General features: G+C 43.1%; 1 protein-coding gene across 1 annotated transcript; it reads right to left on the bottom strand.

Moving 5' to 3' along the window:
- Positions 1–6,545: 6,545 nt before the first annotated feature.
- pcsk1nl (proprotein convertase subtilisin/kexin type 1 inhibitor, like) lies at positions 6,546–15,214 on the bottom strand. Its single transcript, XM_070909917.1, has 6 exons — positions 15,161–15,214; positions 7,670–7,925; positions 7,483–7,550; positions 7,307–7,452; positions 7,027–7,098; positions 6,546–6,933 (listed from the first exon to the last, which is right to left on the bottom strand). The coding sequence occupies exons 1-6, from the start codon at positions 15,212–15,214 to the stop codon at positions 6,546–6,548; spliced, it is 984 nt and encodes a 327-aa protein (XP_070766018.1).
- Between the last annotated feature and the right edge of the window lie 4,462 nt (positions 15,215–19,676).

Below are 19,676 nucleotides of genomic sequence, written 5' to 3'. Positions count from 1 at the left end.
GTGTGTCGTTGGTGACACATTTGCACAAGCGCACTTTGGATTACCATAATTACGTCACGGTTTGCAACGTCTCAGCTTTCAGAAACTGTTGGAATTTTTCCGATAGCACAAACCGTGACGTAATTATTGTAATCCAAAGTGCGCTTGCGCAAATGTGTCTCCTATGACATACTCGGTGTTAAAGGGTTAACTAAAATCTCCTTTCCTGTCAGCATGACCTTTGACCTTTGAAGCACAAAAACAAAGCAGCCGTGCAGTTTTCCCTTCAGTGGGTCTTCCAGGCTGAACAGCTGTTTGTTGTTTATTAGATATCGTTCAGTTTAACTGTTAGAAACTTTCAAAGTGTACCAAATGTTGTTTTTCACAGAGCATGTATAAGTAACTGTAAAACTACATTTATCAACATCTGGACATTTACAAGTTCAAAGTAAAAGTTTCCAGTGAAAACTACCAAAATTCTGCAAATTTGGTGATTTTTAATTTTGCAGATGTAAACTTGAGAATCAAGCATTTCTCTATTGGTGACAAACTTCTTAAGTGAAAAAACACTTTAAAAACCCATTACATTGTCTGAGAAATGTTTCGTCGCTGAGGTGAAGACACAAGGGTTTTATAGGACATTAACGATGATTTGAATTTGCAAAGGTTAAATGAATGAATAAAATGATGTAACCGTGACAACATTTTGTGCCAAAAAGAAACCAGCAAAAGAATGAAACCCAGTTGCCGTGGATACAGTGGCATTGTGTTAGTGTGATTTCTACATTTAAACAGTTAAGCTAAGAATTGATCCTAATGTGTCTCCTTACAGTCGATCCTCCTGTTGCCTCATGGAAAAACATTTTTGATAATGTTTTTGACATTTTGTAGAATGATGTTTTTATGCAGACTCTTGTTGTTTGTATTTACAGGAGGTTTCTTGCATGTTGGTGCATTCAGACTGTTTGTTCATGTTTTTATTCACATGTGAGAATAAATTGTAGATTTTATCAGTTTTCTCTAAATCACTGAAGGATGACACTTCAGAGTGTGACATCATCTGTTAACAGCCAATCAGAGAAAGGTCTTCTTGTTCATGTCATGTGACAGGTTCAGGTTTCTGCCACATGAAAAACAAATGCAGAGAAATGCAGGTGACGTTACCTGTAAGCTGATGACGTGAAGCGGCCAGGTAAATGATGTTACCTGTTGTTACCAGAGTATATTATCTGACCAGGTGAAGTTAAATAAAGTCACCTGATGTTGTTACCTGACCAGGAATGAAGCCCATAGAAAACAAACAAAGAATTTCTTATACGCTGCTCTAAATTTGCTCCTTGGTCAAGGAAGGTTACCTGGTTTTACCTGATGCGGTAAAGGTACTTGACCAGGTAAAGTTACCTGTTTAATTGACATCACCAATTTATTTGAAGTTACCTGATGATCTCACCTGACCAGGTGAAATTACCTCATCAAGTAAGTAGGTACCTGTGTAGGCGATGTAACTAGTCTAACTAAAGTTGCCTGATGATGTTACCTGAACAGGTACCTGTCAAAATGTCTTTCCAGTTTAGCTTCAGTTACCTGAGCAGGTGAATCCTGTTTCAAATGTCTGAGTCAGTTTTTTTTATTATCACCAGACGTTCTGAAGCATCATATTCATTGAGGTTCAAACTTCATTCATGACCCTCAAAACAGCAGTTGGTAGAAATAATCTCACCTCAGGGTCCATCTAGTAGCTGTTCTGGAGCTTTAGATCATATCACACAACCTTCATCAGCAGATCAAGTTACCCAACTGTCTTCAATTTGTAGATCTTCAAATACCCATTTTTTTCGGAGCCGTTAAGGTCTTCATCTGCATCATATCAATTCAATTCAATTCAATTCAATTTTATTTATATAGCGCCAAATCACAACAAAGTCATCTCATGACACTTTACAAAATAGAGCAGGTCTAGACCGACTCTTTATAATGTTATTACAGAGACCCAACAGTTCCCACCATGAGCAAGCACTTTGGCGACAGTGGCAAGGAAAAACTTCCTTTTAAGAGGCAGAAACCTTGAGCAGAACCAGACTCTAGGTGGGCGGTCATCTGCTTTGACCGGTTGGGTTTTAGGGAGAGAGAGAGAGACAGACAGAGACAGAGAGATAGACATAGAGACACAGATAGACAGACAGACAGACAGACAGATAGGTAGGCAAAGATGTATGGCAGCACTAACAGTAGAAATAGCTGTAATATTAGCTGAGATTAATAATAGGAGCTTTAATAGTGACAGAACTACGACTAAACATAATAACGGTAGTGATGGGAGTCAGGCAGGCCCATGGCAGCAGCAGCACCCAGGCGTACCAGGACCACGATCCACAGCGACCTACGAGTCGACAAAGCACAAAGAAACTCCGGGGAAGAAATAAAGTTAGTAACATGCATTGGACTGTGATGAATGTGCAAAGATGAAGAGGGAGAGGAGGAAAGCTCAGTGCATCATGGGAAGTCCCCCGGCAGTGTAGGCCTATAGCAGCATAACTAGGGGGCTGGTCCAGGCAGGCCTGAGCCAGCCCTTAACTATAAGCGTTATCAAAAAGCAAAGTTTTAAGCCTACTCTTAAAAGTAGAGAGTGTGTCTGCCTCCCGGACCCAAACTGGGAGCCGATTCCACAGGAGAGGAGCTTGATAGCTGAAGGCTCTGGCTCCTGTTCTGTTTTTGGAGACTCTAGGAACCACAAGCAGCCCTGCATTCTGGGAGCGGAGTGCTCTAGTGGGGTAATAAGGTACTATGAGCTCTTTAAGATATGATGGTGCCTGACCAGTAAGAGCTTTGTAGGTGAGGAGAAGGATTTTAAACTCTATTCTAGATTTTACAGGGAGCCAGTGCAGAGAAGCTAATACAGGAGAAATATGATCTCTTTTCCTGGTTCCTGTCAGTACACGTGCTGCAGCATTCTGGATCAGCTGGAGAGTCCTCAGGGACTTATTGGGACAGCCTGATAATAAGGAATTGCAATAATCCAGCCTAGACGTGACAAATGCATGGACTAATTTTTCTGCATCTGTTTGAGACAGGATCTTCCTGATTTTTGCAATATTACGGAGGTGAAAAAAGGCAGTCCGTGAAGTTTGTTTTACGTGGGAGTTAAAGGACATGTCCTGATCAAAGACAACTCCGAGATTCCTCACGGTGGCGCTGGAGGCCAGGGCAATGCCATCTAGGGTAACAATATCCTTAGATATTGTATTTCTGAGGTGTTCAGGGCCAAGAACAATAACTTCTGTCTTGTCTGAGTTCAACATCAGATAATTACAGGTCATCCAGGTCTTTATGTCCTTAAGGCATGCTTGGAGGTTGGCTAACTGATGAGGTTCTTCTGGCTTGATCGATAAATATAGCTGGGTATCATCTGCATAGCAATGAAAATGTATGGAGTGTTTTCTAATAATATCCCCTAAAGGAAGCATATATAAGGTGAATAGTATTGGTCCAAGCACAGAACCTTGTGGAACTCCATGACTGACTTTGGCGTACATGGAGGATTCATCGTTAACATGTACAAACTGAGATCGATCTGATAAATACGACTTAAACCAGCTTAGTGCGGTTCCTTTGATGCCAATTAGATGTTCCAGTCTCTGTAATAGGATATGATGGTCAATGGTGTCGAATGCAGCACTAAGATCTAACAAAACAAGTATAGAGACAAGTCCTTTGTCTGATGCAGTGAGAAGGTCATTTGTAACTTTCACCAGTGCTGTCTCTGTGCTATGATGAGCTCTGAAACCTGACTGAAAGTCCTCAAGCAACCTATTGTCATGTAGAAAATCACACAGCTGGTTGGCGACTGCTTTCTCAAGGATCTTGGAGAGAAAGGGGAGGTTAGATATAGGTCTATAGTTGGCTAAAACCTCTGGATCAAGTGTGGTCTTTTTAAGAAGAGGTTTAATTACAGCAACTTTAAAGGACTGTGGTACGTAGCCTGTTAATAAAGACAGATTGATCATGTCTAGTAAAGAAGTGCTGACTAAAGGTAAAACCTCTTTGAGCAGCCAGGTTGGGATGGGGTCTAAGAGACAAGTTGATGGCTTAGATGAAGAGATAGTTTTAGTAATTTGGTGAAGGTCAATGGGAGAAAAGCAATCCAAATATACATCAGGTTTTACAGCTATTTCTGAGATTCCTGTGACCAGGTCACATGATGAAGATCATGAGTAGTTTTAGTATTTAGTGTTTCTGCAGCAGAGACAGAAGAAAACAGACCGTTCGTGGTGGATACTGACTTTAATTCAGAGTGAGATAAATAAAAGTTTTTGTTTCACCACAGACAGACGAGTGATCACACTGACACAAGCTGAAGTACATGAACACAACAGGAACGAGCCAATTACAGAGCTGATGAGCCGTCACCATGGTTACCATCACTGTCCATCATCAGTCTGTCTTTTCCAGAAACAGATTCACACTGATGGAGGGAACATGGAGTCAGTGTGAAGGTGTTTGTAATGCTAAACCTTTAAAAATGAGCAGTAGAGTGGGCGGAGTCAACTGCTGTCAGAAACAACCAATCAGAGAGCTTCAGACTCTGTTGCTGGGCAGCTGGGTAAAGTTAAAGGTTGATCTTTGAAGAACTGATGGATACATTTAGAAATTTGAAGTAATTATTTTTGGATTTAGCAATGACTGCCAAGGATTGTAAGTAATGTAGTGTTTAAAGCCACTCCACTGATGAAAACTGAGGAAAAACATGCAACTAATATATAACTCCTGAGAGTTCGTTTCCTGCAAAAGCGCTGTAGTACTAATTATTAGTACTAATAACAAGTCCAATAGAGACAGAGTTCTGAGACAGTTGTCAGTTGTGCTGAGTTTGTTGATTTCCAGATGAATTTATTTGAAAGAAAAGTTCAATTTAAACCCAAATAAATTATTATTTTTAGCCGACATGTTGAATTGTCTGACTTAAAGAGCAATTATTGTGACAATAAATCCAGTTTAGTTAACATCCCAAAGGTCAATCCTACTTTATTTTCTAGTCTCTAATAATGTTCCATCAGTCTGCTGAATGTATCTCTATGCAGACGACACAATTATTTACACATCAAAATGAATAAAATCCAGTGTTCACTTCGTTGAATGATTTTGATAGTGAGCAGACCTGCTTCATTAATAAAAGTACATCTTTTAGTATCTCCATACAGTTTGTTACAGCAGCGATGGATCTTTATCTTCTCATAGTTTGTCTATAAATGTCAAAAGAAATTGTTGCTATGTATTTCAGTTTATGCAGATTTATCTTGAAATGTCCATTTCTTCTTCATCGTTGTTTCTGAATCTGGTGTCTCTAAATGTCAGAAGCAAACTTTGTTAGTTCGTTAATTTGAAGCAGGTTTTACAGTTTTTCACATCTGTTTTTACTGAGACACATCATATCTGTAACATCTTTAGGTGGTTTAAAAACAAAAAACTCTTTTTCAAATTGACTGTTTACTTTTACATTCATGAATTCATGTCAGAACAACGTTTCTTCATGTTTCTGTGTGAGTCTATGTGAGTCACTGGTCTGAAGAAGCCTCCTGTAACAAATACATAACTGGAAACCAGTGAAGTTAAAACTCTCTCTGTAATTAGTCTCAAATGACATCGTCCAGGAAACGTTCCAGGGATTTTGAGGGAATTTATCAAGAACTTACAGATATTGTGAACTACAGCTCCGCCCACTTCTGTCCTTCATCACTTCATCACTTCTTCATCATTTTAGCAACAAACGACTGATCAGAGACATTTTCACCAAAAGCAGCAAAAAACTAATAAGTTCAGAAAATCAAAAATCCTGAAAGACAACGACAAAATACATCTCCTCCTCCTCATCCCTCCATCTACAGTCTCTCCTCCTCCTCACCCCTCCATCTACAGTCTCTCCTCCTCTCCTCCTCCTCATCCCTCCATCTACAGTCTCTCCTCCTCATCCCTCCATCTACAGTCTCTCCTCCTCTCCTCCTCCTCACCCCTCCATCTACAGTCTCTCCTCCTCCTCACCCCTCCATCTACAGTCTCTCCTCCTCTCCTCCTCCTCATCCCTCCATCTACAGTCTCTCCTCCTCTCCTCCTCCTCCTCACCCCTCCATCTACAGTCTCTCCTCCTCCTCACCCCTCCATCTACAGTCTCTCCTCCTCCTCACCCCTCCATCTACAGTCTCTCCTCCTCTCCTCCTCCTCATCCCTCCATCTACAGTCTCTCCTCCTCTCCTCCTCCTCCTCATCCCTCCATCTACAGTCTCTCCTCCTCCTCATCCCTCCATCTACAGTCTCTCCTCCTCCTCACCCCTCCATCTACAGTCTCTCCTCCTCTCCTCCTCCTCACCCCTCCATCTACAGTCTCTCCTCCTCCTCACCCCTCCATCTACAGTCTCTCCTCCTCTCCTCCTCCTCATCCCTCCATCTACAGTCTCTCCATCTACAGTCTCTCCTCCTCTCCTCTTCTCCTCTCCTCCTCTCCTCTTCTCCTCTCCTCCTCTCCTCCTCCTCTCCTCTCCTCTCCTCCTCTCCTCTCCTCTCCTCCTCTCCTCTTACTCCCTCATGTACTCCACAATCTGATCGATCAGTATTTGAGGATCGTAGTTCAGAGCGGCTCTCCTCCGGCGCCTACGACTCCCATGATTCAGTTCTTCCGCGGCAGCAGTTGTCATGGTATCGATGCGTTTCATCCTCTGCAGCCCGGCAGCGGGGGGACGGAGCTCCTCCTCCTCCTCCTCCAGCCTCTTCACTCTGAGCAGAGGGGGGTCGTTGCTAGGTGATGGAGGAGCAATGTCGTCAAGGGAACGGCGTGTTCTCCGGTGGGCGGAGCTAACGGGTTCAGCTGCTGTGATCGACAGATCCCTCCTTGCTCGGCGACCGGAGGAGATCCCTGGGGTATTGTTGGGGCCGATGCTGGACAGTAACCTAGCAACCAGACGTCTGAGGAGGAGGAGACACAGGTGACGTTAGTGCTCATGTTTCTGTGTGTGAAGAAAGACGTAATGTGTAGTAAAACGTTGAGAAAAATGTCACCTCAGAGTGTCCTGGTCTCGATTCAGTCCTGATGAAACTCGTCCAGCCTGTTGAAGTCTCTCCTGCCTCGCTCTCTCCAGCAGAGTCTGAGCCACCTGAGGCTCCATCCTGACAATCACAGGTCCAGGTTATTATTCAGAACTTTGGTCATTGACAAATGTTGAGCCTGAACCTGAATAGACTTGATAAGTGATTCAAAAAGAATTAAGATTCAATGAAATGCTCCTGATCCTGGACCCCAGACATGCTGGTGTGAATAGAAACAGGAAACTGTGTTCACCTGTCCAGCAGGGCCTGAGCCAGCTGGGGTTCCAGGAGGCCCCACCAGGCAGCCGGGGGCCTTCCCATGTTCAGACCCCGCCCTGTCTCATCGTAGTCTGGCGGGGCCAGGCCCTGGAAGTCCCCTGGTGGCCCCTGATCGTCCTCCTCATCCTCCTCTTCCTCCATCACCTCCACATTGCCCGGGCCGACCAATCCTGCACTCTCTGCCTCACTCAGTAGGCGGAGCAGAGCAGCCAGGTAAGCTGTGGACACGTTTGATTGGTCATTTAGTCAAGTTTTCTATTTCTCCAAACCACAGTCAAACTATTTCAAGAAAAGTAGAAAATGTCAAAAAATGTCGTTGAGAAAAAAGTCGTCCAACCTGCTCGCTGCTCCTCTTCTTGCTCCCGCCTCTGGTCCCTCTCCACCAATCGCTGCAGGGCCTGGTCCAAGCCCCGCCCCCTCCACTCATCTGATTGATAGTACAGGTCATTGGCCCCGGCCCCTCCCTGAGTGACGGGATATGACATCATCTGGTCCTCATAAGGCAGCAGGTTACGGAGGTCTCTACGCTGGCGCTTGGCTACGCCCACTGAGATATCCAGGCCACGCCCCCCGCCACGAGCTGCAGGTAAAGCCTGAGAGAGATAGAGGTCAGAGGTCAGTTGTAGAAGGAAGGTCACTACCTGAACATTAATAACTTGCTACCTATAGTCCACCAGGGGGAGAGGAAGAGTACTATAGAGAGCTGAAGCCCCGCCCTCTCACCTGTCTGAAGCCCTGCCCCCTTCTCAATCTTTGGGATGGGATGAATGGTTTTCCTAAAGTTTTATTGTGTTAGTATTTAACAACTACTGTTCCCATGAGGCTTTGAGAGTGTGTTCAGAACCCTGGCTCCCCTTTTCATTCACAAACATCTGTTTCCACAACAACATGTCTCTGCTTCTCCTGACAGTCTGAGCTCAGGGTCAGGGTTCTTGTCATTTGCAGTTCAGAAATGAGTGATTAGTCTTCTTCAGTTAAACAAGGACAACAGCTGAAACGTGTCCTGAGGTTTTCTGAGGATCCACTGCTCTTTTGTCGTCTCAGGTGGGAAAGGGACTGATGGGAAAGACGTTGACTGACAGACAAACTGTAGTTTTACAGTTCAGGTTTTGTACAGATGAAACTAACAAGACATGACATGTTACTCAGAGAGCTTTAGAGCTGTAGCTAGGTGTCTTTCTGAACTTTAAACAGCCAGAATTTCTTTATGCTAAGCTAGGCTAACCACGTCCTGACTCCAGCTCGGCACCGAACACACAAGATTAATATCTGAACATCTCACTCTGAGAGAAACACAATCAGAACATTTCCCAAAATGTTGAAATATTCTTTATGTTGGAATTTTGATAAGAATCATCCTCTGCAGGTAAAAAAGAAAGACAGAGAAGAAGAATTTATATCCTGTTCAGTCTCCTCACCTCCCTCTCATCATCATCATCATCATCATCACTGCACTTCCTGTGAGTCAGAGCTGAGTCACACACTCGTGCTCCACTCTGCAGTATCCACCTCGGCTGCTGCTGCTTCAGATTTCAGATGCTGATCATCATCACTGACAGCTGTTGACTCACACGGTGGTAAAATGAGGAGCATTGCATTGTGGGATTGCACAATGCATTGACAGAAAGTGGTGTACATGCTGTAGAAAGTGGTGGATGAAGTAGTCATATATTGTACTAAAGTGGCAATACCACGATGTAAATATATACAATTACAATTCTTACATTCAAGATTTGACTTAAGTAAAAATACAAAAGAGTCCAGACCAGGAGGCAGAGTCGCAGTCCTACACGCTTCTCTGCGCTTCCATTAGAGCAGTTACCCACCCAAAACCCCATAGTGACTGTGTCTGCCAACCGACCACTTAAATTAATTCAATCAAAAATAAACAGGAGAGGAGTCATTAATAAAAACTTAATAAAAATTAAGACCACCACTGCTATAGGCCAAAACAATGAAGTGTGGACTGTTAAACATCAGATCTCTGTCATCTAAAGCTGTATTAGTAAACGAGCTAATATCAGAGAATCATATTGATCTACTGTGTCTGACAGAAACCTGGCTGTGTCATGAAGAGTATGTCAGCCTGAATGAATCCACTCCGCCCAGTCATACTAATACTCACATCCCTCCAGGCACCGGCCGAGGAGGTGGAGCTGCAGCCATCTTTGACTCAAGCCTGTTGATGAACTCTAGACCTAAACTGGATTATAACTCATTTCAAAGCCTCGTTCTGAGTCTCTCACTCCCAACCTGGAAAACACTGAAGCCAGTCTTATTCGTTATAGTCTATCGCGCTCCAGGTCCATACTCTGAATTTTTATCTGAATTCTTTTTATCAGGTTTAGTCCTTAAAACAGACAAAGTCATTATCGGAGGTGATCTTAATATTCATGTGGACGTTGATAAGGATAGCCTTGGTGAGTCAGTTTGAACAGTGAGTCAGCAGTTTAAACAGTCTGAACAGTTTAAACAGTGAGTCAGCAGTCTGAACAGTGAGTCAGCAGTTTGAACAGTGAGTCAGCAGTCTGAACAGTTTAAACAGTCTGAACCGTTTAAACAGTGAGTCAGCAGTCTGAACAGTGAGTCAGCAGTCTGAACAGTTTGAACAGTCTGAACAGTTTGAACAGTGAGTCAGCAGTCTGAACAGTGAGTCAGCAGTTTGAACAGTGATTCAGCAGTCTGAACAGTTTGAACAGTCTGAACAGTGAGTCAGCAGTTTGAACAGTCTGAACAGTGAGTCAGCAGTTTGAACAGTGAGTCAGCAGTCTGAACAGTGAGTCAGCAGTTTAAACAGTTTGAACAGTGAGTCAGCAGTTTGAACAGTCTGAACAGTCTGAACAGTGAGTCAGTAGTTTGAACAGTGAGTCAGCAGTCTGAACAGTGAGTCAGCAGTTTGAACAGGTTGAACAGTCTGAACAGTGAGTCAGCAGTTTGAACAGGTTGAACAGTCTGAACAGTGAGTCAGCAGTTTGAACAGTGAGTCAGCAGTCTCAACAGTTTGAACAGTCTGAACAGTGAGTCAGCAGTCTGAACAGTTTGAACAGTCTGAACAGTGAGTCAGCAGTTTGAACAGTGAGTCAGCAGTTTGAACAGTTTGAACAGTCTGAACAGTGAGTCAGCAGGAGAATATAATAATGATGATTTTGGTGATACAGCTCCATAGTAGACGTTTAACCTGCAGACTTTAAACTGTAAAGTGAGTACATTTCTTATCATCCTAGCTGTGACGATCTCAGATAACAGAATATATCTGAGCTTCAGACTCACTCTGGTAGAAAGTAAAGCGGCCTTCATTTCCTGCTGAAGTGGTTTTGTGTTTGTGACTTCTGCTCAGACACCGTGTCATGCATGACAGTAATATCTCACAGACTGCATCAGGACAGATTTATGAACCTTGAGTACATGGTTATGTCTGTGATTCTGTGTGATGATATCTCCATCTCCATCCAGCGCAGATGTGAACCACTTCCTGACCAGAGTTTGCATATTTTAACCATTTCAAACATTATATAGTTCTATATGTGGCAATGCCAGTCCTCCTCTCCCTCTAGTGGTAAACAGCTTAATCAGACTAATTTAGGTTTTCTTCCCATTCCACAAGTAATCTCCATCTACTGCTTTATACTGCTGAAGCACTGATACAGGAAAACTTAAAAGAAGCATCAAAGAGATATAATTAATCTTTGAAGATGCCATCATTTTAACTGTATTTATTTTCTCCCACAGAGATAAATTCAGCATTTTCCACATAGCAAATAATATCTTGGAGCACTGGGCTTATATTCATTTGAACAATCTCCTGAAAGTCTGTAGCTAATTTCTTACCCAGATATTTCATCCCCGATGGACACTTAAATGGAAGTACTCCACTGTCAGCAGGGGAGCAACCCAGGGAGACTGGCATTACCTCAGATTTTTACCATTTGATTTTGTACCCTGAGATCTCAGAAAAACTCTCAACAATGCCCATGAAAGTGGGAATAGAGGAAGCTGGGTTTGATAATAACAACAAAATGTCATCAGCATATGAAAACAATTTATGCTCCCTGCCACCCGCCAACACCCCCTTAATTGTTGTGTCCTCTCTGATTGACACTGCCAGTGGTTCCACAGAGTAAAAAGCAACAGGGACAGAGGATCACCCTGACCAGTTCCACGTCCCCGATTGCAGAAGGGGGATGTAATGCCATTCGTAAGTACCGCTGCCCGCAATGCTGAATAGAGTACCTGAACCTATTTAATGAATCCTGCCCCAAAGCCAAAAGCCTGCAGAGTATACATCAGATAACTGCACTCCACCTTATCCAAAGCTTTCATAGCATCAAGCGAGAAAGCAGCAACTGGAATATCTTCTTTACGATTTAACCACATAAGATGGAGTAAGTGTCTCACTCAGTAAGTGTCTGTCAGCTGATGATCTACCTTTAATAACACCAACCTGGTCATCATTAATAACTTGTGGTAGGAGTTTCTCCATTCTCATTGCTAATACCGTAGTCAATATCTTGACTAAGGTATTAGAAACCTACATTTTCTTTTTTCAGCAGGACTGTGATTACTGCATCATTGTTGGTGGCAGCTGTCCCTCTGACAGCACTTCTGTATAAACCTCGGTCAGAATAGGTGCTACAATGTCAATGTTCCTCTTATAATACTTGGCTGGAAAGCCATCTAAGGTGATTTGCCAGACTTCATTGACACTATAGCCTCCCTAACTTCAGACTGTCGGTGCGTCCAACATCTCCACCTGAACTGGGGACACCGTTGGAAGATGTATTTTTGAAAAGAACTCCTGATATTTGCCTTCATCTACGCATGCCTCTGATTTATACAGATCCTCATAAAAACTTTTGAAGACCTTGACCTTCTATTACCTTGATTTCCACATTGTCTGTCAAAACTCACAACCTATCATCTTGGGATTAAGAAGCTGGCATCTTTCCGTTTCAGTTGTCTTGCGAGCAGTTTGCTGGATTTCTCTCCACTACGTGGTTGTACCCCAGTAGATTTCCCAGTGTTTCCCTGTGTTCCCAGTGCCCCTCTGTCTGTCTATGTTTCTGTTTACATGTGTGTTTGTCAGCTGGCGTGGGCGTGGTCCTCCTTCTTGAAGCTTCCCATACCGTCCCCAGTCTCTCTGTTGAGCCAATATTATGATCAAAAAACTCCATAAGGTAGGTTTCCGTAGCAGTCTTAAATGCGGGGTCCTGAAGCAACGATGCGTTTAGTCTCCACCTATTTACCCTAATTCGACTCGACTTAATCACTATGTCTAACTCTACCGGAGCACGATCAGACAGAGCTATCACCCTGATCTTAAAGTCAGCTACTCAATCATTTCTCTAGGGACCAGGAAATAGTCTATCCTTGAGTATGATTTATGCATATGTGAAAAGAATGTATACTCTTTTTCTCGTGGATTGAAAAACCTCCATATGTCTGCAAGACCAAGGTCTCTCATCATCAGTGGTATAGCTAAGCTATCCCTTTATGATACTTTGTTCGGTCTAGTTGGGCGTCCTGCGCCTGGTTAAAGTCCCCAGCAATCAACATCTGGCCCTCCTCAATTTCCCCCATCGTCTTGTTAACCATATGAATAAAATTGCTATCATCTTTGTTTGGAGCAAACACATTACACACATTAACTTTTACATTAACAACATTCTGGGATCTGTTAAAATTCCATGTATTACCTTTATATATTTAGCCATTACACTACATAATATTATCCGGCCTCTAGTCAAGAGCGTGCCTGCATGAGAGGAGACCCCCTTGCGCCCACCCCCTTGATCTACTACCTGTGCTGCGCAAAACACATAAAACACTGTTCTGAACAAATCATAATGAACAATAAGAACACCAAAGATAAACCCCATTCCCTCGGCCCTCAAGGATATCCCCACCCCCACCAGATCCGTGAGGCGCAACAACTGGAAATCCCTCCAGAACCTGCCCGCCCCCCCATCTTAGACATAAGTCACTCCAATGTCATACATCTGTATCGAAGATGCTGTTCTTGTAACAAACAAAAATAAGAACATTTTGAAAATAGAAAAAGTAACCGTGCATGTATCTGTATGCCGACATAAATACTCTGCACAGTCCTGCAGCGTGACCTCAATAATGACGTTATTGTTCCAGTTCAGTTCGAGTATCCATTCCAGACCTGACTTTGTGATCATGTCCGTGTGTCCCTTCTGTGGGCCCGGCACAGCAAAAAACTAAATATAATAAAACGTTCCTCCATTGCCTTATATCCTAGCTTTGACTGGAGCCAGCCTCCGGTAACCCACACTCTGTTTCAGACAGCAGCTCCATTGCCTTTCGAGGATCACCGAAACTCACCCTCTCCCCCTTCCACCTAAAGTGAAGCACTGCCGGGTATGTCAACGTGACGCAAACATCCACATCATGCAACTTCTTTCTGACCTCGGGGAACTGTCACAGATTCATGAAGCTCTGCACACTCTTTAGCACTTCCTTAGCCTGTTGCTTCAGGTGCCCGTTCTCGTCTTCAAGTTCAGAGATCCAAGTCTCGGCCTCATCGAGTCTTTAAAAAATGGCTGCCACATCAGTTTTCATTTTACCCTGAGTAGTTGACACTGGTCACATCCGATTGCAAGGCTGATAAGGTGCCACTGAATCGAGCCATTTCCTCCATCACCCTCTGCAGCCTGCAATTCGACAAACCCCCGGTGGCACCATGACTGATTCTGGTCGCGACTCCTTTTCAGTGGGCCTGGAAGCTCCACTCGCCATGCTAGCATAGCTAGTGCCCTGTGCTATGCTGTATTCACGCATATATTAGTAACAGTTTAATAATATTGTGAAGTCGACTGTAGCATAATTATGAATAAATTCTGGAGTTCGAGCGGAGCAGCGGTTCAGTGGTCCCACATGACTGCTGCCACCTCTGTTGTTGAGGTTCAAGAAACTCTTGAGCATCTTAAGGCTCTCCAAATAAACTTAAATTTTACGGAAATCATTTTAAACAGTGGTCTCTGAGTCCAGCTGAACGTAAACACAGAAATCGGTGCCCTGCTGACTGCAGAAGACCCAGGTTGAAAAAACACTGGACCTTTGATGTTAAGGCATTTTGTAGTTTAACTTAATTAGAGGTGGGACCCAGTTAATGAACCCTGATAGTGTAGCACATCCTTTGTGTGTGTTTTTTCAAACATTATAGCTGCTGAAACAGCTGCAAACTTAAACTTTCACAGACACTGTTTATCATGTTAAATTACATTAAATATTCTATATAATATACTGTTCAGAGCTAAACCTCAAACAGCCCTTTGTGACCCCAAATGTCCTCACTGTGTCTGAAACTCAAATTGGTGCTCACAAGGACAGTTGAACAGGACACACACACACACACACACACACACACACACACACACACACACACACAGAGCAGACGTCAGGTGTCAGGAGACCTACTGTAACCTGTGTAATATACGGCCCTGTTGCTGTGGGCTACCATCTCCTGTCGCTATGGTGACAGGAGCTGAAACGAAATGTTCCTGCAGACACAGCGGCGTCCTACACACAAACACATACACACACACACAGTCTGTTCCTCTCCGCGCTGATTAACCTGATCGATAAATCAATAATTAATACGTCAAATGGAAACTAGAACACATATAAAAGCAGATGAACATCAGAACACACACACGCACACACACACACTGTGATGTAACAGTGTTGACAGACAGGTAGAAGCGACATCATTCTGCATCAGTGACAGGTTACCTTGACGACACAGCATCATGACAGTAAAGCAGCACATACGACACACATGTACACAGCCTCTCTCTCTCCTTACCTGGGCGGTGTGGATCAGAGCGGTGCTGAGCAGCAGGAGGCTGAGAGACGCCATGCTACTGACTGAACACACACAAACACACACTGACTCTATCTACATCGACTAGTCTGATAACAGAGGGAGGGGGGGGGGCTACAGGGATGAAGAGAGAGAGAGAGAGAGAGAGAGAGAGAGAGAGAGAGAGAGCGTGAGGATGGGTATATGTGAGGGGGGGGGCGGTGATGACTAAGGAGAGGAGGGGAGAGGTATTAAATAAGGAAACAGGGAGGAGGAAAAATTATATATTGAGTGAGAAGAAGGAGGAGGAGTGGGGGAGGATCTATGCGACTGAAGGAGGAGACAGTAGAAAGAAGGAGATAAGGAGAGAAAGGATGGATGAGAATGGAGGAAAAGACTGAGGGACGAGACAAGGACACAAGGAAGGAGACAAGGGAGGAGGAAAAAAGACGTTGAGTGAAGAGAATGGGGAGGAGAGAGGGAGGAGCCATGAGCAGGAGGGAGAAGAGGAGAAGATGGAGGGGGAGCAGAGGACAGAAAATATATGAGTAAGGATAGAAGGAGAGAGGGAGGAAGGGGGACGAGGAGAAGAGAAAGGTGTAGAAGAAGAAGACGAAGAAGAGATCAGTCATTTATGTTCCTTCGGACATCATCACTCATTCACCCAATAACGTTTTCATTCTGTGCTCAGTCGTTTGTTCATGGGTTCATTCTGCAGCTGCTCAAACAGCTGTTTGTTCGTTGTTATGTCCTCACACATTCATGAGTTTGTTTGTTCACCTCTTCATTCATCTTCCTCATTCATTCATTCATTCATTCATCTGTTCATCCACTCTCAACGTCATCAACAGAATCAGAGACGAGTTTGTAGTTTATTGAAACTTTACACTGAGTAAACACTGCAGGAGCAGGGGGGGCGTCTCCATAGCAACAAGTCACACACACATCATCATCATCATCACTGTCAACACAGTCGCCATGGTTACTGATGCTGAATAGAATATCACCACACAGGAAGTTACATCACAGAGAGGAGAGTCACGAGAAGAACGACAAGAAGAAGGAGAGAGGAAGAGGAGGAGAGGGGATAGGTGGAGGAAGACAGGAGGAGGAAAAGGAGGAGAGGAGATTAAAAAGAAGACAGCAGAAAGAAAAGAAATAAAGATTAAAAACAACAGAAGAAGAAGAAAGCGAGCAAAGATCCTGAAAGAGAAAAGAAAAAGAGGGGAGGAAAAAAGATGAAATAATAAAAAAAGTAAAGAGTGACGAAGAGGAGGAGGAAAGAAAAGGGTAAAAAAGAGAGCGAGTGATAGAGAGATATAGAAGAAGTATGGACAGGTAATGAATGAAAATACACACACACACACACACACACACACACACCTGTACAGGAGAACAGGAAGTAGAATCACACTGATCATCAGTTACTGTACAACACGAGCAGGAAACACGTCACCATGCGGAGGAAGATACCGACGCTAAAAACAGCTTCACTTTCCAGAAAAAAAACAACCAAAGAAGAAGAAGCATCAAGTTTTTTTTCTTAATTTTCAGACCCAGAACTTTTCAGAAAGACAGCTGATTGGCTGAGAGCCGAGGAGACAAATAAAAAACAGCAACTTGTTGACAAACGTCCGTCTGAAGATTTAAACTCAAACACAAGATTTCATCCGGATTAGGAGGCCGTTACATTTTAAGGTGGTAGGACACACAGGGAGCTTCCTTTTAAGGTTCCTTCCTTTCTGAAGGAAGCATACAGAAGTTTCCCAGACGTCCATTTTGTTTCTCTTCATTGTTCAGTGTGACATGGTGTTCATGTTGGCTGGGCGGGGGGGCAGTTTTAGTCGACAAAGTAGCTGTGGAGGTCAATTGGAGCAGTTAACTTAACGTTAGCCGCTAATATAATTATTAGCTTCAAGAAGAGGCACCCTGACAAAACCTAGCCAAGTTAGCTAAGACTAGCTAACCAGTAACTGCAGGGGATTCATGTCAAAATGTAAACGTAAAACAATTTCAGTAAATGATATGAACAAGGTAAACAGGCACCAGTACCTCAGGCGTCCATTTTGTTTTACACTGTGACATTGTGTTGTGTTAGGACGCATGTTGATTTAAGAGTTATTTCTGTTAGTCAGCAACCTGTGTGGTAACAAATATCTCATCCACGCAAAGTTTGATTCAATCTGGCTCGCTAACACTCGCTAACACTAGCTAACACTAGCTAACCACTGTCACTGCAGCATTTACATCTTAATTTAGCTTCGATTCGATTTATTGAAATAAATGACATGAACGCAGAGCATCCAGCAGCGTCTGACAGCCACTAATATCATTTTTAATGTCAGGAAGGGGCACCATTACACAGCCTAGCTAGCTAACATGATCACCACTGTAACTGAAGCTGATTCACGTTAAAATGTTAATTCGTTGAATGATCTGACCTCAGAGGGTCCAGCATCTAAAACAGGCATTTAGGAAACAGCCTTTCATTCTTGTGTTCATATTTGGTTTTCTTAAAAATTAGTTACCAAACCGAGACACCACTAAATCAATCCTCATTCAGTGATGCAGCATTTTCACTGTCTCTGAATTTAGGAGCACGGTTGCCAGGCAACTAGCAACACAACTGATGTCATTAAGACAGGTGCAACAAACCTGATGGTTACCATTAATGCTTTATCAGACTCCACCAGAGGAACTGCAGTAGAAACCAGTAGAATCATCTGATCTGGGTTTGGTTCAGGAAACATGAAGTCATGACTCAGACGGACGTTTGTGCTCCTCTCTCTGATCTGAGAGCAGCAGCAGGAATGTAACAGACAGCAGAACAGAGCTCCAGCTGAGCCCATTGATCAAACACACAAACTGTAATGACAACGAGCCATTTTGGATCCAGTGTTCCACCTGGCGTCACCATGAAGCTGGAGTCCAGACTGGGTTTACTGCGTCTCCAGGATGACATCACTTCCTGTGTTGATATTTACATGCAGCAAGACAAACAGCAAACAGCTGGGAGGTGATGTTGGTGGACGCGGGGTTGTTGGTGTTGATCCAGTTTGATCTGGTTCTCATTTGGTTGTAGATCACATCTGGTTTGAATCTGGGTTGGATCTAATTTGTCTCAGTGTGAACCCAGTCTGAACAGCTTCATGATTGGCCAATGTGAATCTGGTCAGTTGATCTCGGGGTCAGGGCATACCAAAGGTGCGGGGGGTTCAATAGGAAACATGAATAAACAGTTCAGTCTATATAATATATCTGTTCAAAGTCATATCTATACAACACAAACATACATTCTCTCCACAGATTATGTACTTTAATATGAATAACTCTTGTCAGAAGGTTTCTATTTGTCAGCGTTGTTGTTGTTTTGTTCAAGTTGTGGATTTGTTATTTATAACTCTCTTTTTTATCATTTACACATCGATTCATTATAGTGAACATCTAAACTCCCCCCTCTTTTAACCTCCCTCCCCCCACCCCACCCATTAACTTTGCAGACAGACAGGAGTGTTGCATTGTGGGTAGGTTGCAGGCGACCCACTGTTGTTCACTCCGACGCTTTCTGTGAAGGAAAGACATGGAAAGGACAATTTAGACACCCTGAGACCACATGTAGTAAATCCTCTAATAGTATAGTATAATATGGAGTTAGTTGAATATCAAAGTTCATTTCATTGACAGAACAAAAAAACAAAAGAAAAAACGTTTTTTCCTTCTGTGGAATCATTGTAGCTAAACATCACGTTTAGCTGGATTATTAGTCGGCTGTTCCTGTAGATGATGGCGGTGTTTGAGTCTCAGTCTCAGTGTTTTACATGAGTTTAAAAACATGAAAGTGCTCTGCAGTGAAGAGAGCAGCTCTGTTCAAACAGAGTCAGTGTATTACAGCAGAGCCTGTGTGTGTGTGTGTGATTACGGTCAGGTAAACAGAGCCTTTTCCACCTGTAACCATGGTAACTATAAACATCAAGCCTGTTTCACTGAGTTAAATGTCGATCAATAATCTATAAACTAAATTGTGACTTATTAACATTTCCGTAAAAATAAAATCGAAATCAAAACTAAATCAAATGATTGATTAAACACAAATTAACTTAAGAATATTCACCATGTGGGCATAATATCATCTGTCATATTTACCACCACGTTCTTGTTTGTACTTTTATTACAAACAAATTAGCAATTAATCTAATTACCACAAAGTAATTGGATAACATTAGTAACAGTAATTGCCGCACACACAACCTGGGGCCTTTAGGACACCTTGAGGGTCTGGGGCCTCTGGGTCTCAGGGTCTTGGGGCAGTTGCTGCTGGCTTACCAGGAAAGGAATGGATTATTCCTTTTGAAATGTTTTGAGGCTTTTAATGTGAAACATCTGCAGGAAGTGTTGAGTTTCACTGACAGTAAATTGTGATGGGAAATAAGTGAAAATAATTAGTGAGTATTTCAGTTGGAGAAGAGAGTGGTGAGTGTGATGTGTTGTTGAACTGGTGGAATAAGTGCTGTGGAAACAT

This window comes from Enoplosus armatus, chromosome 8 (genome assembly GCF_043641665.1).
Source record: "Enoplosus armatus isolate fEnoArm2 chromosome 8, fEnoArm2.hap1, whole genome shotgun sequence".
In the NCBI taxonomy this organism is placed as follows: domain Eukaryota; kingdom Metazoa; phylum Chordata; class Actinopteri; order Centrarchiformes; family Enoplosidae; genus Enoplosus; species Enoplosus armatus.
This window is presented reverse-complemented; position numbering and strand designations above follow the sequence as displayed.

Excerpts from the sequence above, each read along its gene's own strand:
- pcsk1nl (XM_070909917.1), bottom strand. The coding sequence starts at position 15,214 with ATGGCGTCTCTCAGCCTCCTGCTGCTCAGCACCGCTCTGATCCACACC. Across the intron at positions 7,453-7,482 it reads GATTGGTCGGCCCGGGCAAT|GAGGACGATCAGGGGCCACC; the intron begins GTGGAGGTGATG and ends GAGGAGGATGAG. Across the intron at positions 7,099-7,306 it reads GCTCAGGCCCTGCTGGACAG|AGCGAGGCAGGAGAGACTTC; the intron begins GTGAACACAGTT and ends TCTGCTGGAGAG.